At 36.5% G+C, this 27795-nt stretch overlaps 2 protein-coding genes across 2 annotated transcripts; one reads left to right on the top strand and one right to left on the bottom strand.

Moving 5' to 3' along the window:
- The first annotated feature begins 891 nt into the window (after nucleotides 1-891).
- On the top strand, nucleotides 892-7028 carry cdo1 (cysteine dioxygenase, type I). The gene is made up of 5 exons (XM_032579689.1): nucleotides 892-1414; nucleotides 2622-2699; nucleotides 3057-3214; nucleotides 3615-3784; nucleotides 6105-7028. The coding sequence occupies exons 1-5, from the start codon at nucleotides 1245-1247 to the stop codon at nucleotides 6129-6131; spliced, it is 603 nt and encodes a 200-aa protein (XP_032435580.1). The 5' UTR covers nucleotides 892-1244; the 3' UTR covers nucleotides 6132-7028.
- A 9955-nt stretch (nucleotides 7029-16983) lies between these two features.
- On the bottom strand, nucleotides 16984-26026 carry cep78 (centrosomal protein 78). The gene is made up of 16 exons (XM_032579617.1): nucleotides 25885-26026; nucleotides 24092-24360; nucleotides 23806-23981; nucleotides 23262-23334; nucleotides 23070-23173; nucleotides 22779-22953; nucleotides 22552-22665; nucleotides 22188-22252; nucleotides 21995-22097; nucleotides 21310-21412; nucleotides 21118-21157; nucleotides 20845-20991; nucleotides 20635-20712; nucleotides 20291-20472; nucleotides 19280-19442; nucleotides 16984-17993 (listed from the first exon to the last, which is right to left on the bottom strand). The coding sequence occupies exons 2-16, from the start codon at nucleotides 24351-24353 to the stop codon at nucleotides 17430-17432; spliced, it is 2349 nt and encodes a 782-aa protein (XP_032435508.1). The 5' UTR covers nucleotides 24354-24360; nucleotides 25885-26026; the 3' UTR covers nucleotides 16984-17429.
- Nucleotides 26027-27795: the final 1769 nt, after the last annotated feature.

The raw sequence follows: 27795 nt of genomic DNA, 5'->3' as shown, positions 1-27795 counted from the left end.
AGATGATTCCACCTGTAGAAAAAGCTTATGATGAAGTTACATAAGCTCAGGCAGCTCCAACAGCATACCAGACATAACGGAAAAAAACTACTTGCAGGTCAATGTGAACACAGCCAGACAAGTTAAAACACGAAGGAGACGGTTGAGCTGCAGAAGAATATGGATGCAGAAAATATCTGTGACTTGATGCTTTTTGTGAAATGTGTGAGAAGTCAACAAATAACCAAATGTACCCAAATGGTTCACTGAGGCTTTTTGAATAATTAGAAAATTTTTGTAATTTCCAGCATATCTTACACCCATTGAGATTTTCTTTTTACATTTTGACACACTACAAGCAGTCTTGACTTTGACTGTGCCATTCTAATAAAAGAACACGCTGTCAGATTTACACCTTTTCAAAATCACTCCGTTTGGGACATTTTAGGGTTGTTTTGGTATGTCAGCCTCCACCCAGTTCAAACTCTTATGCAGCCTCCAATGGGTTTTTCTTCTGTATTACCTGGTATGTTGGACCAGCTGACCTGTCCCTGATACAGAAAAAGAATCCCCACAGCATGATGTCACTACCATTATGTTTCACAGAAAATCACAATAACATAAATTCAAGTTTGTGGCTGCAAGCTGGAAAAACTTCAAGCCTCATTCTGTAGAGAATATCATGCAACACCTAGTTTGTTACTTCTCAGCCTTTTTTCCCACGTTTATCTCCTCCTCCCCCTCTTGTTTGTGAGTCTGTTCTCTGAAAACACCTTGGACAGTGAATTTGTTGATTGTGTGATGAGAGGCTGCACAAACACAGGGTGCATAGACTATTGTTGGAGGAATGCCTGAGAGAGAGAGAGAGAGAGAGAGAGAGAGAGATAAAAGCGGGGTGAAGGGTGTGTTTGTGACAACGTGGTGGAATTGGATTCATGGATTAGCTCAAGCTGGCAATGTAAGAAAAAAGTATTAGATTGGTTTAAAAGAAATCTAAGCTTATTTTTACAATAAGGGATTTCTAAAAAAGGTGCACCCGGTTACTTTCAAAATAATCTGAAATGCACTAATGGAGAATTTCATTTAGTAAGCCAAGGGCGTTCACCTTCTCTTCCATAGTGGTACAGTCCATCACCGGCGCGTCCCCAAATTGCTGCGCCAGCCTATAAAACTTCCCAACAGAGCAGATAAATCAGAACTTTTCATCCGACGCGAAACAAGCAGGGGAAAAAAATCAAATTAAAATCCTCCTGTGCAGTGCAGACATGGAGCAAACCGAGGTGGTGAAGCCCGAAACTCTGGACGAGCTGACCGCAATTCTGCACAAGATCTTCGAGAGTGACAACATCAATGTGGAGGAGGTTCAAAATATCATGGAATCATACGAGAGCAAGCCTCACGAATGGATGAAGTATGCAAAGTTTGACCAATACAGGTAATAAAGAAAAATCTGCATTTACACAGGGATTCATTTGCAGATTGTAATTGCATTTTTAAGCTTTGTTTTATTTATGTCAGAAGTATATTTAATTCAGCTTTTATTTTATATAGAAAAAAAGGAAATGTGTTTTTAAAATAGGCCAAGTAAACTCTGTTGTTAAAGTTTGTTCTCTTTAAATGAAGTAAACTGTGACTGAAAGGAGCTACTTGTTGTCTCCATCTAGTGCGACAGCTTCCAGCACACCTTATTTAAATAAAAAAAGAACCTATTTGCATAATTTATTCGGATTTAGATTTATTTCCAAATATACACGAGCAGTTTTCAAGAGAATGAGGAGCTTAGTCCTTGATACAGTGAATGTAGTTCTCTAAAATAAAGAGCGCTGTTCTTTCAGAGAGAAAAACTGAAGATTTTCCTGCAGATAGTTTGGGTTCGTTTGGACTCGATGAAAAGCGGGTGGTGGGGACCCGACGGGGGAATCCAATCAACACACAGGACAGGCACACACCCGCTCACCCGTTCCACGCACCTCCGTCGTGCGTGGAACGGGCGACTGTGCGCAAAAATCCAATAACACGATGTCTCCACTGGAAAAACACGCACATGACGCACACTGGCTTTTTACAAGCTGGGGGTTAAATTTGGTGTTTTTATGAGACGAATAAAAGCAATACCTTCAGAGGGCAATTAATTTTTAGGTTTTGATGACGCAAAATTAATATTTTAAGCATTTGTAGCTGTCTACCGGAAATTATTATTATTATTATTACTCGTAGTTTTAGTCTCATTATTATTTTTTGTTGTATGTTATTTTTTACACATTAGACAATAAAATTAATTTTAAAAATAAGGCTGGCATTCAGATCTTGAGATATTTTTATTATTTTCTTTAAGCAAAATAATGTATTCTTCGAAATAAACTCTGTATATCATGCCATGCAAATTGTTAAATTGGTAAATGCTAATATTTAATACTTAAGTAATTAAATATTTTATGTGAAAATAACTAATAATAATAATAATAATAATAAACACTGGCCACTGTACAATATATATTTTTGAAACTAGTTTTTGTCATCAAAATCTCATGTTCAAACAGTGACTCTCTTGAAACTATTTTTTTCTGTCAAGCTAACACCAAAGTTGATGTTAAAGCCATTTTCTCTGTTCTAATTCAGTGAGTCTCTGCTGTTTTCTGCAGATACACGAGGAACTTGGTTGATGAGGGTAATGGGAAGTTCAATCTCATGATTCTCTGTTGGGGTGAAGGACATGGCAGGTGAGTTTACATAAATCACAAAAGTTGTTTTTTTTATCTTTTGTTTCGCACATTTATACCAGTTTTAATTCATCATCATGGTATGATTCTTCTTGGTTTAAATACTGCAGGTCAGATATTTCAGTGTTTCATCTGCTATGAGTTACATTAGTTGCCTTGTGAGCAAATTCAAACATTATATAACTTTGCAAAAGAGGTTGTGATGAGGTCTTATCACAAACACTGAAGATCACACATTTATTTTCAGATTAAATCTCTCTGCAGGTATTCTATAGGCAGAAAACTGACATATCTCTGAAAGGTCAGCGCTTGCACATCCTGATGCCGAAGGCTTGTGTGCTCTTTGACACTTTGCAGTAGCATCCACGACCACACAGACTCTCACTGCTTCCTGAAGCTGCTGCAGGGACAGCTGAAGGAAACGCTGTTCGACTGGCCGGACCGCAAATCACACGGAGACATGGTGCAGAAATCTCAGAGGATCCTCCAGGAGAATAAGGTCGCTTACATCAACGGTAAGAAAGAAAACTGGTTCCTTTTTTCTTTTTATTTTGGTTCGTTCTGCAGCCTTTCACCTTTCAACATTCTATTGCTTTTGCGTTGACTTACAGCATAGATATGTCCTATTGACCAAGCATGTCCTACTTTGACTCATGTGAGAGATGCAGACGTAGAACATCTCAATAAAGCAGACATTACCACACGGTATTTCAACTTCAACAGTTACACACCGGTTAGTGTGATGCTAAATAGGTCCATCGCTACTTCCCAGTTAGTTGTGTCTGCACAATGAACACCATTTAGTTCTCCGCTCTAAGTCCACGCTGTGCAGCAAATGGAGCCTGAGTGTGACGTTTAGTGTCAGACTCGCACCTTTCCAGAGACGCCGTCTCTAAACATGTCTCTGTGTTTCAGACTCCATTGGTCTGCATCGTGTAGAAAACGTCAGTCACACAGAGTGCGCCGTGAGTTTGCATCTGTACAGTCCTCCGTTCGAGACCTGTCAGACCTTTGACCAGCGAACGGGCCACAAGAACACCGTCAAGATGACCTTTTGGAGCAAGTACGGAGAAAGGACTCCATATGTGAGTAGCTTATCTGAATCTGATTTTAAGTAAATGTATTAATGCATCTATAAAAATAGTTAAACATCTACAAAGCTGGATGTTTAATTTCTATGGTAAAAGTATTTTTGAGATATTGTCTTCCTTAAATTGGCACGTTCCTCAAGAACCTGTTTCTAAATGGATTTTTGCATGCTTTAAAATAATTAATGGATATAAAATGTATATATAAATGTAATTACATGAATGCAAATGTCTAATGTATCGAATATTAGGCAAAACAACTGAAAAAGCAGGCCTTTTTCAAATTTGCCATATTATTTTTTCAGAATATATGTATTTTAAACAGAAAGCATAAGGCCAATAAAGTAAAGCTTTTGGGAGAGTGAGTTATTCAACTCAAACCCCATAAAAGTTGGGTGGGCTTTCATTGATTTTTTTGTCAACTGAAACAATGACTGTTGTGACATGATGATTTTAGGTTCATTCCTGCAAGAAAACAAACATGATCATTTGGTGATACGTTTTTGCCCGACAGACAGAGAGGATGTTATTAAAAAAAAGCGTCAGACTAGAAAAGTGTAGACTATTAACTGAACCCAGACTTTCCTTCCCCCACAAACGATGCCCCTAGAGAGGGAAATGGGAGGTTTTTATGGTTTCTTGCTACGCTCAGTAGATGCAGCCCATAAGAACTTCAAACAGCATTCCCTTTAATTAATGTGGCCAAACTTCTGACACATTTCCACTTACCTTTGCTGCACATTCCTTACATAAAGCATTTCCATTTCATCTTATCATTTTACAGATAAGCTAAAATGAATTTAACTTTAACTTCAAGAAGTGTTTATTCCTAATTTGGGAGTTGGATAATACAGTCAAATCACGAAAATATTAAATTCTAGAATGTTGTCTGCTTGTTTTTGGCCATGCTGCCTTTGACATCGGCCTTATCTGTAATCTGCACTTTGTATAAGCATACCTTGACCATAAAACTTTCAAGTTGGTTCAATAGATTGCAACACAAAACAGGACAGATAAGATAAGTAAATGAGCATGAGCACACAATGAACTTAACCCAACATACACCCGACGCTCTGAGCAGCAGCTGTCGTCTGAGTTTTTTTATTTTTTTATTTTATTAATTGGACAGTATGCTCAAAAAGTATTCACCTTCATACAGATCTCTTCTGTTTTTGCTAATTAAATTAACAATTAAATGTTTCAGATCATCAAACAATTCTTATATTAGACAGAGGTAGATAAGTAAATGCAAAAAACTATTTTCAAATTATTGTTGTATTTATTTAAAACAGTAATTGCTCCTCTTGTTAAATCACTAATTGTTATGAAACACATTTTTTGAAAAGTTTAGTTCAGTTTCTCACACAGCCAAGCCAGATTAATGTCAGACTTTTAGAGCTACTCGCAGAATTCACAAACTGGCAGCATTTAACACTGGCAAAAAAAGATCTCAAAAACCAACACATCATGCCGATATCTAAAAGAAATTCAAGAATAGATGAGAAAGTTTCTGGAAATGGTTACTTTATGTGTTAATGGCAGAGGAACAACTTATCATTAGAGGAAAACTCTTTATCCATTGTCAACAGTGGCTACTAGTTTGAGCTTTGCCATTGAGAAGAAGCAAGGAAGAGGAGCATCACATACATAAGCATGATTGACAGCACTACGACCCTCCTCCTTGCTCTCATTGGTTGTTTCTGATGGACTTGTGTATTTCTGCAGATAGAACTAGGAGAACGCAGAGGAGCTTGATTTTTTTATTTGCAGATTATCTGCCTCACACTATGCTTTCATGACATAGTGACAGTTTTAACAAATATGTAAAAAATATTTGTTAAAACTGTCTCTTTGCTAATGTTCAAGATTCCACATTAGCAAAGAGACTCCTTAAAATAACCAAAGATTATTTCATTTACCAAAATGAAACAGATTCCAAAGATATGTAAAAAATATTATGTAGGCTGATGAGATCATCATAATCTTATGTGGATACCCTGTTTCATCTGACATAAAGCTAAGAGAACATTTAATAAAATTACATTATTTTCTTCCCCAGAAATAAATAATTCAGGGTTGTTCATCATAAATGCTTGAAGCACTAACTTTTTTTTTTTTACGCAGGGACAGGCTGTTCCCTTAATAAATAAAGTCATTTGAAAACAGCTTTTTTATTTAGTCAGATTAATTTTGATTAAAATATGTTTGATCTGAAACATGTACAGTAAGTGACCTGTAAGGGTCAATAACTCTTTTTACAGGACTTATATTTTTTTTAAATGAATGCATTTACCTCACTTTTTCTCTCTTTTCTAAGACCTCAGTTTCACAAGAGAACAACTAGACGTCACGTAAAGGGCCTCCAGCAGATGAAGACATTTTCATTTAGAATGACAGCTGCATGAAATTAATTCAATGGAATAACCAGAAAAAGGTGAACCCACAAATGGCCATGCTTCCCATCGGAAAATCAGGAGTGGACCAGTTCAAAATGGACAATCCGCTAATTGGAAATGCTTTATCGCTGCCCAGTGTGAACTTGGCAAATACTGATGAGCACAGGACGAATGCATGAATAGGCTTGGACGTGGATTGAATCTGCCTTTTGTTTGCTTGGCCTGAAGAGAGCCTTTTTCCTACAATAACAACATTCCTGTCTGTCCACTACCTGTGTAACAACACTTTTGTAAAGTTGACTCGTAGTCAAACATTTGCTCTTCAATGTTTTTAAAAAGAGGAAATATTGCTGTTTTAGAAATTCTTTTTTGTATCACAAAGGGGCAAAAAAGCATCTGTTGTGTAATGAACAGTTTCGTTCTCAATCACTCTTTTATAGCTGTACTCACTGCTGATTCATGCCACTCAAAACTGTCTTAAATCTGTAGAAAGCTGAGGATTGTGACCTGTACAGTTTACCTGCAAAACGTTTGTTCTGTTTGCGTTGGGAGTAAGAAGTGTAAAGCTTTAGAGTTTTGTTGTTTTTAAACATGTGATGCTTGTAATTTATTTGCAGAGTATCCTGTACTCTGAAAGAGTTTTTAAATCGGCAAGCTTTTAAATGTGTTCATGCCAATAGAGCAACGTGGAAAACCTATTTTGTATTATTAGAAGATAAAATGTTTATCTAAAAACTCAGGATTTTTATTTTTCCTGTATTTCTATAGTGTTCAGTCTTTCACAGCGCTGACTATTGCATACTTCCATCACTGTAGAAGAATAAACACTATCTCATTTTCCCACATCTTCAGCCTGTCTTTATTTTCAAGCATTAAGTACTGTATCAAACTGCTAAACAAGAAGAACATGCAGTTCCACAAGAACAAACAACAAAGATAGTACCACCATTAAATATTAAAACACTTTTCTCAAACACTTTAACAAGACTTTAACTGTGAACTCTAATATTGCAGTTTATGAACAGATCGCGTGTATAGCTCTAACTTTGGCATACAAACATTTGAACACCCTCATCAATCTGTAGTTTTGTTTGAGGGGAATTATTGATCGACCGTTACCTTGACCAATAAAGAGACGACACGAGGCTGCCTAGATAACTGTATTTGATGTGTCTGCAGACAGTTAAAATCACGCCGGTCAGAATATAAGGTGACTGTGTCATACTGTGAATGTATTAGCAACTGAATTGCAAAGATAAGATGCTACCAAGAAGTGCCTACGTGCACAGATTCATTTTTCCATGTAGCTGTGTCATTGTGTTAGTTATATCTGGTTACATTCATTCTGTCAGTGAGTGTTTTTTCACACTGCATTTCAGAGCCTCTGTATGATACATGGCTATAAGGTCATCCTTTATATTTAATAGCATTTTATTGGGTTCTATTGTTCACTAAGGAACGACTGCCACTTCACTGTTGGGTTGCACCTCAACCCAATGCAGTTTTTGTGGTTAAGAAAACTTTTAGTTTGTTTCTGGATGGATATTTGACTTTTTTTTGTGGCACAATTAAATTCACTGGCTACATGGCACCAGTCCTTGATCATTTCATTATGGTTGCAGTCAGGATTTTTGAAAGCCTTTCTAGAAGCTTAATCTCAGCTTGTTTTATATTTGATGTGTGTTTGGGATCACTGTGAAGTTTGGACATCAAGTTCCTCCAGGGGGAGCTGCCAGGAAGCATCCTGGACCATCTCACTTTGAATAACTATATTCAAGCTGCTGAAATATTCTTCCCCTGGATGATGGAGCTTTTCAACACATCTAAGGTTTAGTCCAGTCATCCTACGGAGGAAGCTCAAACCGCCTCTCTATGGGAGAGGCTTTAACAAGTTCTGAACCTGCACATTTTGGCAACTAGTTAGTGCCACAAATCACCACTTTTACCACATATCTGTTTAAAATTCCCACAAAAAATTAGATATATGACTTAGGCTGGCATAAAATATGGCATAAATCCTGTCAAAATGCTGCTTTTTTACAATGCTTTGTAAGACTTACTGAACTGGGAAAATTTGGTCATTTATTCAGGTCATTGAATGCCGTCACACATCACTGAGCGCCATCATGTGATTTGTGGCATTTATGGCTTGCTATAGCAGCAGCATCACCGCGTTCCTCCCACACCTGAGTTTTTGCTTCCACAGCCACAGAAGCCTTGGTTTGTTTTGTCACCTGTCTGCTGTTTCAGGAATCCTCAAAGACAACAAAACTTGACACCATTTGATCACTGCTGACGGAGAGGAGACAACACTGTTTAGTCATTGGAGTTTTCAAACCTCTCAATTATTACAATAATTCAGTAATGTGCACCATATTCTTTTTCAAATTCATTAAAAATGTCTTTCATTTAATCATTGTGCCCTGGAAAAGAACCACTTAGATATGAGCCTACAAATAATATTTACACACCAGATGAGAGTATGTGAACTTTTGACCTGAACTGTAGATCAATGTGCTATTAGAACTTTTTTTTTTTATTACTCTTATGTGCAGCATCTCTTTGTGCCTTTTCTCTGTCCCTTTGTTTCTATGCTAATAGAAAGTCAAGCAAAAATCTAATATTTGGTTAAACATAAGTGTTATTTCTGCAACATTTCACAACATCACAAGAGGTGATTTTGCCCAGATCTTTCTTTGTACCAGGTCAACCATGGCGTGGACTACAGCCAGAGTTATGCAACTCTTAAGTGACTTGATTGCTCAGGCATGTCTACAAGCCAGACTGAATGCAGTCTTATCCGCAGGACCCTTATCTTCATCTGACGACACAATTTGATGTTTAACTAGTTGATTTATTGACCACGTGCGGGTTTTCAAAAGATTAATACATCAATAAAACAACAGTAAAGTGTCGACATCGGTCGGTGACGAGTCACTATTAGCAAAGATATGCTGATCTGCTGGTATAAAATCAAGCTTTAATATTTTGATACCAGATATTTGTTTACAAGTTGAAGACAGATGACTCTTTCTCACCATTTGACATTAGAAAGGACTAAACTTTTTCTTTTACGTCAGGCGGGATTAACACAATTATTTCTATTTGCTAAATGCAAAAGACATGTTTTATTTTTCTTTCTTCAAGTTCAGAATCTTACTCACATTTTGATAGTATTTGACCAAATTGCCTTTTAAACTGTATCATGTGGAGCGTATGTATGACAAGAGTTTTGAGTATGCCTCTGAACCTTTCTTTTCTGGTATTGTGGCACATTTCTCCTGATGTAATCAAGTCAGGTTTTTTATCAATTATTCTGAGGGGTCAGGTTTCTATGATGATTACTCATAAACATTGACTTTGTTGTCCTGGAACAATTTCTTTCTGATTTGGTGGTCTACATTATTATTATCATTACATTATTATTGTCCAATTGGAAGATGAATTTCTGCCCATGTTTTAGCTTTTTGTTTGATGTCTTGAGAAGTTGTTAAATATCCACAAAAGTCTATTTGTCATGATGACATCTATTTACTGTATGCACATGTAACTACTGTACTTCACATTTAGTGCTCTCAGGCTACCAGGCTTACCTCGTTTTTTCATTACACATAATAATGATCATTATGACCAAACACTTCCATTTTAGGTACACAAGACCGCAGAAAATGTCTCCAACAATTAAGGCATCGATTCCTGAATACATTTTATGTTGCTTTTAGAGGAATGGCTACTTCCTATGCTGAATTCTTAGAAATAGGGGGGGGGGGCATTTTCTAATATTATGGGGATTTAGTTGATAGAATTAATGCAAACTGAACTTAAACAGTAAAAGCACAGTCTAAGTTAAAGTCAGGTATAATGTATTTGAAATTCAGTTTGAACTAAACAAATACTTACATCGCTTAACCTCTGAAAGGCTCACCCATCAAAAAATAGTCAGAAAATTCTAATTTTTTAGAACTAGGGTCTTCATGAAGCCTTGAAGAAAAATCTAAACAAATGTTTTGCCATGTCATTTATTTTATGATATATTTTTTGTATCACATTTGATACGGTAGGCTTTTCTTACAACTTTTGGCTCACAACAATATGAGTTTTAGATGCAAAAACAAATGTTGCCTACAACATTTAGAAAATATGGAACACTTTAGGAAGTTTCTCTCTTAGGTTTTTTTTCCACCAACAACTTTTTACAGCCATTTATTTCACATCGTGGTAGGAACCAAAAGAGTTTCTGTCCTTGTTCAGGCAAAGCTGTACCTCACACTTTTTACAGTAGATGTGTGCAAAGTGATTTCCAGCACAGTGCTTGCATGTCTGTTGGGCTTCCCATGTTGGAAAATGATCAATGTCATTCTTTCTCACATCAAGAGGCACACTGCAGCTTGATCTTCTACAGGGTGCCGTTGAAGTAACTTCAGGAGAGGAAAGTGATCTACCATACTTGATTATGACCTTTCCTGCACTTGTAGGAGAAGTGCCAACTAAAGCTTTTTTGGTTGTAGCTTCAGCTAATCTCTTCTGTAGCAGTTTCAAGCATTGATGATGGTTACTTAACAGTGTGCCACTAGATGTACATGCACCATCTTCGGGATCTAAAGCTGAACTTCAGAAAGGTTGATAATATGTCAAGAAGTGCAACACCTCCCATGAACTCATGTGATTCAACAATGGCTGGCTTGAAAACCATTTTATGAGTTTTGGAGTGGATGGAAAACTGCTTCATGAGGAATGGAAATTAACTGAAGAGTGGAAGAGGGTGAATGAACTTCAGAGTGAACCAGGACAACAACCTAATTGTGATCTAGTATGACAGGTAGTGAACCTACAGTATTTCTTCATTTGTTGGCATTGAACCAGTGGAAAATGTTCTGCAATCCGCTGGAGCATTTCATCAGTGACAAAGTGCTTGAATATATTTATGGAGTGATGTAACACCTGTTCTTTGAGCCTTTCTCAACCCTGGCAATGACATCAATGTATGGAACTTCACAGTATTTTTCTCCATTTGTATTATTTGTTTTTCACATTAGTCTTCACTGATTCATTTCTGACTGTGTCCAGGGTGATTGTTTGGACCTCAATTGCCATATTGGTCTGGGTTACACTTTGATCATCATAGTCTGAATATCTTTCATTATGAATGACCGGGGGAGTCCAGTCCTCATTATAACCCTGATCATCTTCTCGTTACTGCTCTATATAGTTTGAATTATCACACAATATCATGTTGTTGACTATTTAAAGTATTTTCTTTCGTTCTCTTCTTCCTCTATTCTTTTTTAAAATCTAAAATATATATAAATAACTAGTCGATACACCATAAATATTATGGTTTTAGAATAGCTACTATTGTGGGAAACAAAACTAAATTAATTTTGAAATGACATTTAATGATAATTATTGAGTAAACAAAAATTTGTGGCTGAATTGTGGCTGGTATGACACTGATTACTTTATAAAAAATATTACATTACTGTTCAGTGATAAAATACCTTAAATACCTGCAGTATCAAATATGGCACACACATTTTAACACGATTTAAATGTAATATTACAAAAACATTTCTAAGTAATTGTGCATTATTTCAAAACATAAAACATTACTTTAAAAACGTGAATAACAATGTACTGTATATATTATTTTTACTGTAAGTTGTCTAAAATTGGCAAAGACTTTTCTGGAAAACGCGTATGACCAAACTCGCTGTCTCTGCCTGCAGTGCAATGACAATAAAGTAGATGGCAGAATACACGCCTCAAATTGTAAACAATAGGTTTTTGGGTAAGTATTGATCATGGTATAAAAAATAGAGACCACAGAAATGTATCTATCATTTATGATACAAATGGCGATAAATAAATAATATTTTATTACTATAGCAAAATCCTTAATTGAAAACAAAATATTTTAAAAAAATATTTATTCATTATGGGAGATGCATGTGAAGATAAACTGTGAATATATTTTAACGATATGACATCACACCCATTAATTTCTAAAAAATAAATGTAACCAAAGCATTTTTAATTTCTTGAAGGGCAGTATTATGTAAAATTGACTTTTTTGAGCTTTAGCTCATGCATTTTCTTCACTCATCAGAAACAAACCTGCAGTGTTGCCTTCTTACATGCATGTTTGAGGAACCAGAGAATCTCCCGTGGCAACCATTCAGCTGTGCAAAACGCCTGGGGGTACCAAGTGCCGCCTTCAGGAACGAAGCTACTCCTCAGAGCAGCAGTCTCCAAGCTTCCAAGCTTCGACCTCACTCAGCTCCTTCCAACTAGCAAGCAGCAATTAGCAAACACCTGAGCATCTGCTACTTCTCAGTGGAATGCTGGTAAAAACATTATTAAAGGGTTAATAAAGAAGAAATGTTGTGATAACTTCCTGAAGGCAGAGTTTCAGAAAGAGCAGGACTTTCTTAAAAGGTCAAAGGCCAAATTTCCAGGCACTGAACTACAAAGTCAAATTTCTTTTAAGTTGTGTTTGATAAAGGTAGCGTTTTTCTATGTGTAACTGAAGGTGACATAGTGACGTGATTGTGTTATAAATTGATTTTATGTGGCTAAAAACACCAAATTCTGCCCCTTTAAATGTTTGATAAAGCAGATTTTTCTGGCTTCATATACCCTCAACTGGTAAACTGCAGTAGAGTTTTATAAAAGTCATCATTACAAAGCAGAATTTCTTTATTTTATTTTTGCTTTCACATTCAGCCAGCCATGGCAGGCTCAGGTCCAGATGGCAAGCTGTTGCATAATTTAGGAGTACCACCTTAAACTCTTAAGACATGTGGGGTATTTTTCTCTGTTGTGTGTTTTGGAAGTCCACAGACATAAAAAGAGTTTTTCCAAACTACCATACAAATAAGTACTGATTATAAAGACTATTATTAATCTCCTTTTAATTCTGGAGATCTATCCACTTTTTTCCTAGCAGCTATAATGTTCTCAACAATGACCAAACTTTTTATGCATCAAGTATCTACTTTGTATTTTATGGACAAAGAACAGAATCAAGGGAAACTGCTAGTCATTGCCAGTGGCTTAGCACAGTGTAAGGTTCTAGCAGTTTTACTGAATGACTTTGCATTTCTGATGCAGGACAGACCTGTTCTTTTTAACAGTCACAATGAACAAAAGCCTATAGTGTTAAACACCACAGTGCACGTCGATGACATTTATTTAGACCCCTTTAAGACACCAGATCTCAGTATTATTCTCTAATATTAGTCTTCTGCATATGCCTGAAGTAGCATTACGCTGTTTTAAGACCTCTGTAGTTTAAAATAAACTAATCACAGGATCACAGATTAAACTGGAAAAAAAAAAAATTCAAACCACAGAGGTGGGGAGCCTCTTTCTTTGTCTTTTCCATGAAGACAGGTTTGCATATTTCATCAAACAATTCACATTTTGAGACCACTGACACCTTCATAGCTCAGTGATACACATGAAGATGCTTAAAAAGCTTGTGAGGTCAGTTTCACAAGCATTAGTGCAAGTGTGCAAATTATGCTCTACTCTAGGTTTATCTGTCACATAACATCCAGATTTCAAAAATTGGAGTTTGAGCCTGTAATGGGACCAGGGACGTGCGGTGAGGTGCAATGCTGGTGAGGCACTGACTTAATCATAATCAGATATACAAATATAGACCGCCTGCATGTTATTGTTTACATAAGGAAATTTCGCGCGTGCGGACAACACTCCATAGCCACGCTGCCGCGGTAGAATAATTCTGTTAACTCAATAAAATTTGGAAATTTAGATATTATTAATTTCGTGCTATGTTTCACAACAAAAGGAAAAACCGTTAAAGTACAACTCAAAACCACGTCTTTCTCCCTCTCTGCATTGGCCAGGCTACACACAGACTCGTTCCCATAGCAACTGACAACAACGCCCCTAAAAAAAACACTAAACATTCCCCACACAAAGAACAGAGCATTCAGTCTGTTGCAGTAGCATGGTTTTCAGCTTAATGTTTATTTAGCGATTATTAATAAGTGATTGCTGTGGTATGAGGAAAAAACTATAAATATGTCGCTGCACTTGACTTTACTGTATGGCTAGCTGGCTGTTACTGTCTCTTACTCTGCAGTTGTGGAGTCACAATGTCTGGGATCATGAGCGCCCCCTGCCATGAGGCAAGAAAACTGCCTGCCTCACCTCGAATCTGTTCTCTGCCTTTCTGATCGCTCTTCAGCACACGAAACACGTTACACACACAGTTGATGACAAAAAACACTGTACATTATATACAAAGCTAAATTATGGAAATTCAGTTCATATATTAAATGTTTATTAACCATTTTACTGGCGACGTACAGACAGGAAGAACATGCTCTCATAAAATGGCATTTAGCCAGAGGTTGATCAATCCCAGGTGAGGCTCGGCTCGCTGCTGCCTCACCAGCTTCGCTTCCGAGCATTTGAATGGGATAACGCGAAAATTCAGCGATTTTGAAGAGAAAAAATAATCAGAAATGGTTAAGCTAAATAAAAAATAAATACTTTACAGTACAAACCACAGGGTGAAAATAGCAATATAAATTATTTTGTCATATTTTTCCATTCCCTGACCGCACGTCACTGAATGGGACATATTGTGGACCTCCTAAAGAGTATAAATATGCAATGAATCTGCCTTTATAAGCTGCAAAACAAACAGAAAATGGCTTGGTAGATCTAAAACAGCCTTTTCATTATTTGACCTGAACAGTCACCAGGAAAATGCTTGTTTTCATGATTGTAGTTTTGTTTTTAAGGTCTCTGAGACCTTAAATAAAAAAAGAGTTTGATTTTTGATCCAGTTATCTATTGCTTATTTACTCTTTCTTCGCATGGAAAAACCCCACTGCAGAATAACTGCAACATGCTGACCTTGATAGATATCATTCCTGATCCCTAAACAAAGTTTAGTAGCGACAAAGGTTTGTTTAAATATTTAGTGTGACGTTATATGTTGAAACGCATCTGCCTTGTTCTTACTGTTGTTTTTGGTGGAAATTTCCTTTCCATCTTAGTTGTGTTATTGCTGCTTACAGAGTCTCCATCTGTGAGGGCAGTTAAGGTAGACAATATAAAATATGATTATTTTATTGTTTTCCTACTGCAACTTGTGTTGTAGTCCCGTCGATGCAGAGACTGAAAGTGCAAAGTAGACAGTTGTACTGATAGTAACAAAGAGCCAGTGTTGTAGAACCTTCCATAAGATCATAAGAAGCGGAAGAGCTTTGATCATTTGCTTTATCAAAGTGGCCTGAGTACATTGATAGTGGAACTGTCATCCATTCAGCAAATTGTTCAAAAGCTGAAGCACTGGCATGTTTTCTTTTTTTTTTATTACACATAATAAAAGTCCTGCGGTGCACTTTTGCATTTTAATAACATTAAACTCAATAAACTCTCACCTTCAAGCAAAACTGGATAAACAAAATAATGCCAGTACTTGTGTTCTTAATGTTTCATTTTCACTCAGTCAAAGTTTATAATAGGGTTTATATATATATATATATATATACTTTTTTTTTACATTTTCATCTGAAATCCAATATGACAAACTTTATTTGTGAGAAACATAATCTGGGATCAGAACAAGATTTAAAGTTTACAGACCACAATCTTGCAATCATGCAGAATTCATCTAGTATTCTGAAGTGTATATGGAAGATGTTGCTTTTAACTCTCAAATTATAAAGACGAATCAGGGAAGGTCAATGATAGAAACCTAAATTTCTCATTTTCCTCATAACTGATTTATATTCATGAGTGAACAACTGATTTTAACTCGCAGCTAAGAAACTTATAGAACAACCAGTTTTAACCTTTAAAATGAAAGAGCCTCAGAACAAGTTTCAACTCTGCACCACAATATGCTTTTAGATCATGAGCACTAAGTTGGTTATGTTGCATAAACAACCAAGAATTTATGCAGTGCCTAAGTAAAAGCCAGTTAATAAAATTAGCAGTGTTGGCTACATATTATGTCTCTGATTTGAAAAATCCTATATTGTATATTTGCAAATGTAATACAAACAATAGCTTTTTATTTGTAAGAGAGAGAAAAAAACTTTTGTTGAAACAATGAAAATTGTGAACTCTCATCAAAAGCTTTGTTGTGGGTGTGATTTATTCATTTCTTGTAAACATTCACCTGTTTTGTCACATTACAAGGAAAAACTTTATTTTGTTGTGATTTTATTTATTAGACCAACATGAAGTGATACATAATTTTCAAACTTTGAAGAATTACAACTGCAAGGCAACAACTGCACCACCATCCTGCTCTAATCAGATCCATAAAGACCCAAACAATCTATTTGGGTGAAAACAGGGCAGAAGTTGAAGGAAAAAGCTGGTTAGCAGAGCTGTTTTTGCTCTTTGTTTTTTGTGCAGGAATTTCTGGACTCTACTTATATTGTGAGGTCACAGTAATGAATGATGCTTGGTCTAAAAGAACACTATGTTCGACTCTACCCAACAACATCTGTGAAGTTGTTATTGCACTTTTTCTCTGAAATGCCAGATATTTAACAGGGAAATTTGGACCTTTTCGAACGTTTTAAGGAGCCATGGTGGATGTGTCCTCATGATACAGACACAAAACATAATATTCAAACACAAGCTTAACAATCTGTAAGATGGAAGAAACAAGCAGCATCAATATTTTAATATTTAGTTTCAGTACGGCTCACAGTACTGGTCACATAAAAAGACAACCTCTTCTAGAAATGCATTATCAAAACAGTTTTTGTGTTTCAAAATGACTTCAAAAACGCAAAAACCAAATATTTTAAACAAAAATGTTTATTAAATTGTACAACGCAAGATTCATATCACAATGACCAAACAGATATTTTGAACAGGTACAACTAAATTATTTAATTCCAAGAAGAGAAAATAATTAGGCCCACAGAGAAAATAAGGCAATTTTATTAGATTACTGGAACAGTACAGATATAAACACTATACTGAGGTAGTGTTGATTCGGAAGCCCAGGGATCTACTCTTACTTTGCTAAATATTTCCAGTCATACACTAAAAAGATTTGCAAATGTAATACAAACAATATATCTGGTTCACTTCAGTCTCTTAAAAAAAAGCAACACTCCTGATATTGTCTTACAAAAAAATTTAAAAGGCCACCAGTTTCCACACTAATGTTTCAATCAGTACAAAAAAGATAAGTTATAGAAAAGTCTGACAAAGTAGGATTATTACATTTTCATGTAACATCAAAAGAACTTATCTACTGACTGACCTCCAAGAGATCCGATTTGATTCAGAGAGTAAGCTCCTCTCTCCGAACCCTCTGATCCCTCTGACCCCGGCTGACCAAACATCGGCCTCCTATTCCCACTGCTCACTGACCCCACTGACCCCAGAGACTCTCCCTTGTCACTCATAATCTCGCTGACACTCTCAGGGAAGCCACCGTGGGTGCTGTTGTTCTGAGATTCTCCACTGTACATGGAGTTGTTGCTTAAGCCGTTTCCGTGGTAACTGCTGCTTCTGTTGGAGCTGGTTTCCATCCCCTGCCTGCTTGGTTGAGACTGGAAGGTTTTACCGAAAGGAAAATGGTCAAACGACTTCTGGCTGTGCTCAGAGCCGAAGTCGGGCTGCGTATCAGGCCGAAAATATTGATGTGGCTCCTCCTCTCCAGGCAGCGCCGGGGCTGCTGCGTCTAATCCAGTGTGATTAAAGGTCACATCCACTAATCTGTCTTTATGCAAGGAAGGAGGCCGACTAGTGGGAAAGAAGGCTGTTGCACCAGGAGGAAAGGGTGTCACTCTACCTGCCTGAAATAAAACAAGCAATGAAAGTTTAGACCTAATGAAGATATTGCCATGGTAACAAAACTGCACCATGTAAGAATTCAGATCCGTCCAGATTGTTTCAACTGGGCCAGTTCACAACAAAATTCATCGTAAGGAACTTCACAACAGCAGCAGATCCGATTTATAAACAGAAATAAGATGAAATGCTTCCAAAAATATAAACAGGTTTGAATTCAATTACATTCTAATTAGATCCTATTTATATAATGATTTAGTCAACGTATGTGTAATTTGTCAATAGGTAATAATTTATAGGTCAAGTTACAAACTTAGCATCAATTCCTTGATTATCATAAAATTCTCCTTTTGATATATAAAGCCCCTAATATTAATAGTCCACATCTAATAGAATTATGGTTTATCGGCGGATTTTGCTGCCATTAACTTTGTTTTATTTTTTCTACTTTATGAAAGTATTTCCATTTCCTGGACGAGGCAATCAGCTGAGTTACTGCTTCCAATAACTTCATGTTCTCTCTGTGTGTTTATGAACTCCATGCTTTTTCTTTCATATGGAAACTTCTGTGTTTTTTGTTTGTCTGCTCTGTCTTCTCACAGACGTGCTCAGTAGCAGCAGATGGGCGTTCACCCTGCTGCAGATTTAACCAACTATGCAGTTGGCTGAGCTACCTTACATACCTGTTTACAAATAGGCAGTAAAGAGCGACAGCATTATTCGATAACTAGCACTACATTTTAATGTACAAAGTTGAATATGAATCTGTTAATATGATTAAAGTAATTAGGTCATGTATTGCTGTGTAATAACATTACACATTATTTGTAATAACAATTAGCGTTTAACTGATATAAAACAATCTGATATTGACATTTTATTGTCTGATTTTCTGGTTTTTAATTTCAAACTGGACTCTGGGGCAGCAACACTCCTGCAGTAGGAGGCACACTCTCAGAATCAGTCCAGTTTTGGATCGCATGGTGTGAAAACACACAGTTGGAGGAATGGTGAACCCAAATGGTTTGGGGAATTTAAGTTCATAAATAAAAACATTCCAGGTTGCATATTTAAAACGCATTTTAACAGAACATTATATATAATTTTAGCATGTTGCAAACATAATTACAGCACGGTAATTAAATAACACAAAGGTACTCGCAGTGCTTTTCACCTGTTTCTAATATAAAAGGAATGTGACTCATTTTAAAATAACATGCAACAGTTTTAAGACAAGCACCACCCTGTAGCTACTGCTGCAGATTAAAACATACTGTTCCCAGATCCTCACCAAAGAAGCGTTATGAGACTGTGCTTGAACATCCCTAAACTGGCCTGCGGTTGTTGAGGCGGCACGTTCCTGCTGTGGTCCCACTGTAGAGGACAGCTGAGGTTTTCCAAGAGGCTGGAAATCGGAGGTGTTGATCCCGGCCATTGATGCCAGCTGACCAAGGCTAAACATAAGGAAAGAGATCTGTAGATGCTGAAGATTTCAACAGATGCTTTTATAACCAAGAGGAAAAAAAATACTGCAATACTTGGCTTTCTGTTCTCTATAAAACAAAGCTAATAAAGCTAATAATAATCTCAAAGACCACTCCACAGGACACCTGTATGTTAGAACTGACTTTAAAATGTTTTAGATTTTCAGAGCCATTAATGGTAAAATCCCACAAATTTGTACATGATTTTATTTTATTAGTGATACTTTGATAATTCCTCATAGCAAGGAACATAACTCAGTGTGTTTTATATTAAACAGATTAATATAATCTGATTAAACTGGGTCAGCCTGATAGCTTACCAGACAGCATCAGAGACCACTGATGTTTGTAAAAGTAAACTGAAGATTAATAAAACCTTCTTTTAGGTCAATCCTATCTGTTGTTGAACCAATCTTTCAGCTTGGCTTAACGATGAACGTAAATAATTAAATATATTGTACATTTGTTTTGCTCTTCATGATGGACTGACTTTTAAACAAGTTGAATAAAATTCAGATTGTCTCTTTCTTGTGATTTTTTTTAACTAAACCTTTTTTACTAGTCCTTACAATCTGTCTAGTTTTTAACACTAGTCAGGATTTTAGAATCTGTTATCTCTAGGGCCTCTTTATCATCACAACTCCTTCAAACAATCATCACCTCTGGTAACTGCACACATCTGTATTTTTATACTAACCTTCTTCTGTTTGTGTGTTAACATTGTTTGTTTTGTGCATGTGCGTGTTCTACAAATAAAGACTTTTGAATTTTGTTTTACAAATCCTGCATAATCTGGTGTAGTTCAAAGAAAAACCCACCCTGCATCCTTTAGGAGATCCAGGAAGGCGTGGAACTTATTGAATGAGTTCTCGATGCTCTCCAGGACTGTCTCGTCTTCAAGAGAGCTGAAAGTCCGAAGTGCTGATCCAGAGCCAGGAGCTCCTAGAGCTTCGGACAGCGAACGGTTGGCATCACGAAGATAACCATTCTCCAACTCGCACTGAGAAGAAATAAAAGATGCCTGCATCTTTGAGAAAATCTGGTAAAGTAATGCAAGAAAATTCTGCATTTCAAAAATTGTAAAGCATTTTTAAACCAAAACATTATTGAAAATAAAGTCAAAACAGAAGTAACTGAAGTCTTGATTTAAACATCTAACCACCTCCTGGAGCCTGGACTCTGCTCTTAGTCGAGCCCTGCGCTCCGCTGCCAAACTCAGACGGCACTCCTTTAGCTCCATCTGCAGGGCAAACATATAGACACATTCAACCTGCAGAGACTCTCAGTAAGACAAATCAGTTACAAAATCATGTGGAATAAAACAACAACGTCCCAGATTCTTTTATTTCTCTAAACAATTATGGTTGCTGACCTGAATGCGATCATACTGTTGTCCAGTTATTCTGTCCGTGGCTCCAAGAGAAGATGATGCCTGCCCCACTTCCACCACCAATTCTTCATTTTCACTGTCCTCGACCTCTGAGTTTGACTCCACAGTGACTTCGACTGCCGCCGCACCCTATAGGAGCAAACATAAAGCATGTTTTACAGTGGATCAAAAGATCAGATTTAGCCCTTAACACTGGATTACTGAAAGGAGTTTGACCAATTTTTTTTAACCGTTCATAATCAAAGGGAACCTCACCTCGAAGCTCTGGTTTATGACGGTAACGCCAGGAAGACCTCTGAAAGAAAAGCATCAAAGACAAATTAAAGTATCCATTTAATCCTTAAAACGTATTATAGGATTTATTCTGCTGTTCAAAATTTCGACTAGATATAAAACCAAAAACCGTGCACCAAAAAAAATAAGACAGATTTCCTCACATCGCCGCACCTTTGGCGTCCAGCTCGTGCAGCCGCACGCCATGGAATCAAACTGGAGCGAGAAGATAGCTTCTTGGGCTGAGCAACAGCTGAACTCTGACCTACAGAGGCTCCTTTAACAGAAGTTGTAGGAGTAAAAGAACCATACCAAAAACTTAAACAAGGGCTTAATGCTTTATTTATGTCATCAAATGCACCAACAAGCACAAATCCCTCATTAAACTATTTTGTGGATTGTAAGTGTGAAAGACTCTATATACCCAAGAGGTCATCTATATTGGTCATCAGTAATCAAATGGGTTTTTATCAGTAAATAATTTTACCAATTAACTTAATCACAGGAATGAACCAAGAAGCTGGTAATTACATATAGGGAAGGTCATGAAGCAGAAAATCATCTTCAAGTGTAATTTTACACCTGCCAACAGGGGAAATAAAACTAACCAAGAAGAAATTGAACTCAGTTCAGAAAGCTTTTAAGAATAATGAAACGGTCTGTGTGGGTAACACAAAACAGAACTATTTCTCTCATTTAACATGACAGGTCGATAAAAGCTAAAATCAGGCCTTTATGAATTGGTAACTTCAACTATTTAAAGTACAAGATATCATGCTGGTGTTTGCCTGTTCTCACAAGCATGTATTGTTCCTTGGTGAACACAACCAGATTTTTCTAAATATGCGTACACATATACCTTTCCTATATGTTGATCTTCGTCTTACTGTAACGGGTATGACTCCTCTTTTCGGCCCAGACGCTTTCTGTGACTCTGTGCTAGTTGGTTTTATCCAGCAGTACTGCAGTACAACAGGAGAAAATAAATTATCAACTTAAAATAGTAATTCATACTTCAAAACACTGTGAATGCTAATACCACAAAGTGTTACCTCCGATGATTGTCCCTTAGCGATCATTAGTACTTTCTCGATCACAGTTTTAATTAAAACTTTGTCTGTAAAGGAAAAAAAGTTGGGAGCATGCTCAGTTATTTCTATAACAGAACAACAATTCTGCATCTACAGATGAAGGGCAAAACAAAGTGTCGTGAAATCTTTAAAAGCTTGAAACGATTTCTACTCAAACCCTGTCGGCAAATTCAAAGGCATTTCCCTTCCACAACATATTTCTTAATACATTCTTTTTTTTTTTTAAATCTAAATAAATTACATTGAAGGTTGTAACGTGACAAACATTTAAGTGGACGATGAATATGAAGATTTTTGCAGGACTTGTAATTATGGACAGTCTTACCAACTAAAGGGTTATTGCGGATATCCAACACACACAGAGAGGAATTCGTTTTCAGAGCTTCTAACAAACGACGTGCTCCTTCATTGGACAGACCACACTTCTGTAGATCCACTGCTGTTCAAGGGACAAAAACCAAAAACCTTTCAGCAAAATCCAATAAACAGGAACTCAAAAAAACTTCAAGTACTGTGTTTTTCTTCTTCTGTAATCTACATATCCCAACTAACCTTTAACCCACAGGTCCTCAGTCAGCTCGTGTGCAAGAGCAGCAGCACCGCGATCCCCGATCAAAGAGTTTCCATTTAAAGTGACGCGACGGAGGCCGCTCATTACATCGAATTGAGGAAGTCGATACCTCAGGGACTCTGCCCACGCAGCGCTGTGTCTCTGCATCGCCTGGTGCTAAAACAAATACAATGTCCTTTTTTCAGGGCAAATATTTCTCACATGGGTTCTGGACCTACAATAATATGTGGCTACATTTATCTTAGCTAAAAGCTAGAAGTCAGATTTTACACCTTGATGATATTGGCCATATGCTCCGCTCCTATCCAGGTTAGATTGCATCCAGTAAAATCCACCGATCTAATGCTTGTAGAATATTTCACACTTTGGCAAATGACTGAAACAAGATACAACATATTCATGTATAGAATAAATTGAAAGAAAAACATGTCTTTGTGCAACAGGTAAGAATATACAGCACATACTTTCTAAGCCCTCATCAGAGATGGGACAGTTAGCCAGAGAAAGGTTTTCCACGGAAGAGCTTTGTGCCAAACCCTGGAACCACAGACAAGAAAAACTTAATATTTCTACTCTTACATGAAACACGTGTTAAGCTTTTTTTCTAAATGTTTTTTCAAGCACATAAAGATTTTTCTTTTTCTTTACAATTTGTTCTGGGGACAGAAATCTGCTGCAGGATCTCTGTCAAAGGTAATAATTTGGAAGATTATCCTCATTTCTAAATCACATGATGTAAATGCTCTAACTTTTACTAAACTCCATGAAGTTAACTAAACCACATGTTTCTGGTTGGCGCATTAGTGAACTTAAATATTTTTTTAATAATTTGTAGTTTTGACACTTTTAATTAATTGAAGCAAAAGCAGAAAAGTTGCCGACCACTGATCAGAGCCAATGGAGGCAAAAACGTGTTCTTGTTGTTGATGCAAACAAATGTGAAGTGTTGTACCAATATCAATAAGTGAATTAAAAGACGATTAAATTACTGTTGCAGGCTGTGTTTACCTTTGTTAAAGTGATAAGGTCCCTCTCTCTCAATGGAAGTCCGTGAAGATGAAGAGTCTTGAGGCAGGGAGAGACAGTGAGACACTCTCTCAGAGTCTTACACAGTTTAAATGTCATGTCCTTGGAGCGAATGGGGGGGATCTTCCTCCTGCTGCCATACTTACCGTAACTTATATCTGAAATGATTAGTGATTGATGTAAATAAGCAAAACGTTTAATGTACAATGGTCATTGCTTTAAAGTCTGGATGAATGTGCCCAGTCCACTTTTCATTGGCATTTCTTACCTGAATCTGCAAAAGCTACACCTGCCTGAAATGTGCTGCTTATTGCAATATGATGCAGGTGCTTGTTGATAGATATAGAGCTGAGAATAGGCGGCCAGTCCACTAATTTCAGCTTGTCTCCGTTAAAGTCCAGCATTCCTTTATCTAAGTTTATCTTTACAGCACGGAGAGGAACCGAGTCCTGCTTCGCACATGAAAACTCATAGTATGCCATGAAGTCATGAGGACCCTGCCGTCGAATCTGAGCACTGTTCTGAACCATCTTTGACCTAGAAAACAAAATAAATAAAGGTTTAAAAAGACATGAGATTTTTTTTATTATAGTCTGGAAAAGACCATATCTGTGAACAGCATGACTTTAAAGAGTAGCAAACACTTTCTACCTCGATTCAAACCAACTTATGATTCGTTTAACACTCATTGTACCAATATGCAGGAAAAATTTTCTTGAACCAGATCAAAAACACCTGTCATTCTAAAAACTCAGAAAAACAATAATAAACATATAACATCAGGGAAAAGACACAACATAATAAATAAAAATAATTTACAAATAAAACCAAAAAGCATAGGTGATTTCATGATCTCGTTGGGTCTCGTTGTGTTTTTATTCAAATATATGTGCAACTAGGTGCATTCTGGGACATTTTCTATGCAACGTTGATTACTCTCAATAAACTATAGATTAATAGTAAAACATACTAAATACAGAGGTGTACAGAACAGTGTAGGACAAGAAAGACAGTGTCCCCTGCTTATTGTTTACCATTTTAATGCGATATTTTATCATTATTCATCATCAAGTTTATTTGTGTCACACCTTTCAACAACAAGGCCATTCTAAGTGCTATATGTAATAAAAACGTAACACGATAGCCATTCAGTGTTTTATAAATGAACAAAAGTATTTCAGTCTATTCTCTGAATTATATGGAGCCAATGTAAGAACTTTAGAACTGGGGTGATGCGCTCTACTGTCCTAGTTTTATGTTAGGCAATATCTTAAAATCAAAAAGTATTGCATGCCGATTTTATATTTTAGATTGAATTGACATTGACAAAGAACTGTGAATGAAAATATGAGTAAATACCAAAATGAACCTTTAACAACTTCCACTATTTTTGTTCTAGTATCAAATGATTGTAAGGAAATATACTTAGGTCCCAGTTTATTTATTTTTATATTAGCTGCAGTGTAGTACATGCAGATTAACTGATAATCTGCATATAATACAAGTTTCTGTGTGTGAGTTTGAAATTGTCAGTAATTTCTGTTTCTAGCTTCAATCTCATTGTATCTTTCAACATGGAAAATTAAGTTATTCAAATTAAAGCAGTTGTGTTAATTGCAAAGTTTTTGAGGCTTTGTAGTTAACACTTAAATTAACCTTTGAGTTTTGGAGGGGAGTAATAGACTCTTTAAATTGCCTCATTCAGTAAACGTAAGAAAATGGTTGGTATTTGCCGAAAGAAAACTGCCATAATGGGTATTAACATATGAACTGACACCAAAATGCTAACCTTTTAAAGACAAATTCAGAATTAAAAAACTTCACTTAAATTAACTCAAGATAAATAGACGGAGAATTTAACTTGAAGATAATCGTCAACGTTTCCTTTAGTCACGTTAAAAAATATACATCTTTAAAAGTCTGTAAAGAAAGCTTCAATTCTGCCATCGGTTAGCTAAACTGAGCTCCTAGCAACCATCTCTATTGTTGACAAGTCCATAAAACTCCTGAATTTCATGCATTTGAAAGTCATATAAAGTACTTATAAAAAATGAAATATACCTTTTTCGTATGTCTGGAGACTCTATCGAAAAGACATAACTCTAGCGTTGTGTTCAGGCTGGTTTCTTAACCATTTCTACGGTGTGTTTATAACGGTTAATGATGAGCTCAAAAGTGGCGGTGTTGTTCTGTCAGCGCCCACTTCCTCTTCTTCTTCTTTATGACAGTCTCCAAGCAGCAGGTGCTGCCACCTATCGACGCAGATGAAGCATAGGTGATTCAGAAGAAAAGCTTTATTTACTACTGTTGTGTTTGCCTGAAACCGGCTAATGCAATGGCTTTTAAAACGTGGATCAAATATGATAAAGAACTGAGAAATTGCTTATTATATATCCTTGGAAAAGAAAAGCTAGTTTTAACAGTTTCTCCGTCCAAATACCTTTTTATAAGCCCACAGCATAATTGCACTAATGGCTTTGTTGTTTTTTTTCTAGTTCAACTGTTTAACTATTAGGCTTAAGTCATTTACGATTTCAAGTCATGTGGGGGGGGGGGGATTGTTGAAAAGTAGAATCCATTTGTATAATGCTGTCTTGAAAAATAGATGAAGATTCCAAGTTTGTAAATATAATAAACCCTAATTATTTATGTGAAAAAACCTTCAGCATCACTTCCAAGAAGCCATTGAGCAAATGGAAACTTGCGAGCTCAGTTCCATGAACTTTGTGTGAACAGTTCTGATCAATAAGGTCAAGGCTTTGGCTTGTCTCTTGGCTTTCTGTTTGTCTTTCTGCTAAAAATTAGAATTATGTCTGGTAGTTGTATTCCAAATCTGCAAACATAAATTTTGTATTCAATTAATGCATTTCAATCTCTCTCTCCATCTGTGGGGTGAGGCACTTAGACACAAATGTTGTTGCCCACCCATTGTTTTATCTTTTCCAAAGCAATTTCACAATTGCTGGTTAGGCATCATAAGATTGAACAACTTATATGTTTTGACCAGCAAAGCACCAGTTCCAGCCTTGACAAACCCTGACAAAATCTTTTCTCATAGCAGATACATTCTCAGGTCAGGAGCTGCTGGAATAATTAGAGATTAGATAGAAAAAATAGAAACAGTGAAAAGAGCTCATTTTGTAACTTCAGCATCAGACCTTTTTATTCACCAACAGGTCTCTGTTGAAAAATAATTGCCTGTAATTTGATAGTTGTAGTGCCTAGTTAACTCCCTGAATTGTTATTCTTGTTTTAATATTATTGTTACATAAATCATTGAAAGACTTTTCACCACAATACATTAAAGATCTGTTGTTGTTGTTGTATCAACCTTCCAGACCACTCAGGTCTTCTGGTTCTGGTTCTGGTCTGCTCTGCGTCCACAGAACCGGAACCAAACATGGAAAAGCAGCATTCAGCTTCCATGCACCAAAAATCTAGAACAAACTTCCAGAAAACTGCGAAACAGCTGAAACACTGAGTTTCTTTAAATCCTTACTAAAAACCACCTGTTTAGAGTTGCTTTTTAACCATAATAAATGAAACATTGACTGACATTTGATGTGTACTGTATTGATGATTTTGATGATTGCACTCATCAAAATGTAATCTTTGTTGACAATTGTGGATTGTAAAGTGTCTTATGACTTTATATTTTTGTGTTTTAACCCTTTCATGCATAGTGGTCACTACAGTGGACAGCCATCTAAAAGCCATTTTCTTGTGCTTCCTGTGGATTTTTATGTTATAAATGCACACAGACCACTGAAGTGGACACTAATGCATCATAAAATATACCATCAACTACTGGCCATCAGCTGCAAATGCAAGAAATTATTTTTGTTAAATACAATATGGCCGACAGACAAAAAAGCATGAGAACAGACCCGGTCCCTCCTTCTATTGTAGACGACTCTTGCAAGTAAAAAAAATATTGTGACATCAGATTACCCCTAAGGAACAATACTACTG

Source organism: Xiphophorus hellerii, chromosome 12 (assembly GCF_003331165.1).
Source record: "Xiphophorus hellerii strain 12219 chromosome 12, Xiphophorus_hellerii-4.1, whole genome shotgun sequence".
Classification (NCBI taxonomy): domain Eukaryota; kingdom Metazoa; phylum Chordata; class Actinopteri; order Cyprinodontiformes; family Poeciliidae; genus Xiphophorus; species Xiphophorus hellerii.
Note: the sequence above shows the minus strand (reverse complement) of the source record. Positions and strands in the feature narration are given on the sequence as shown.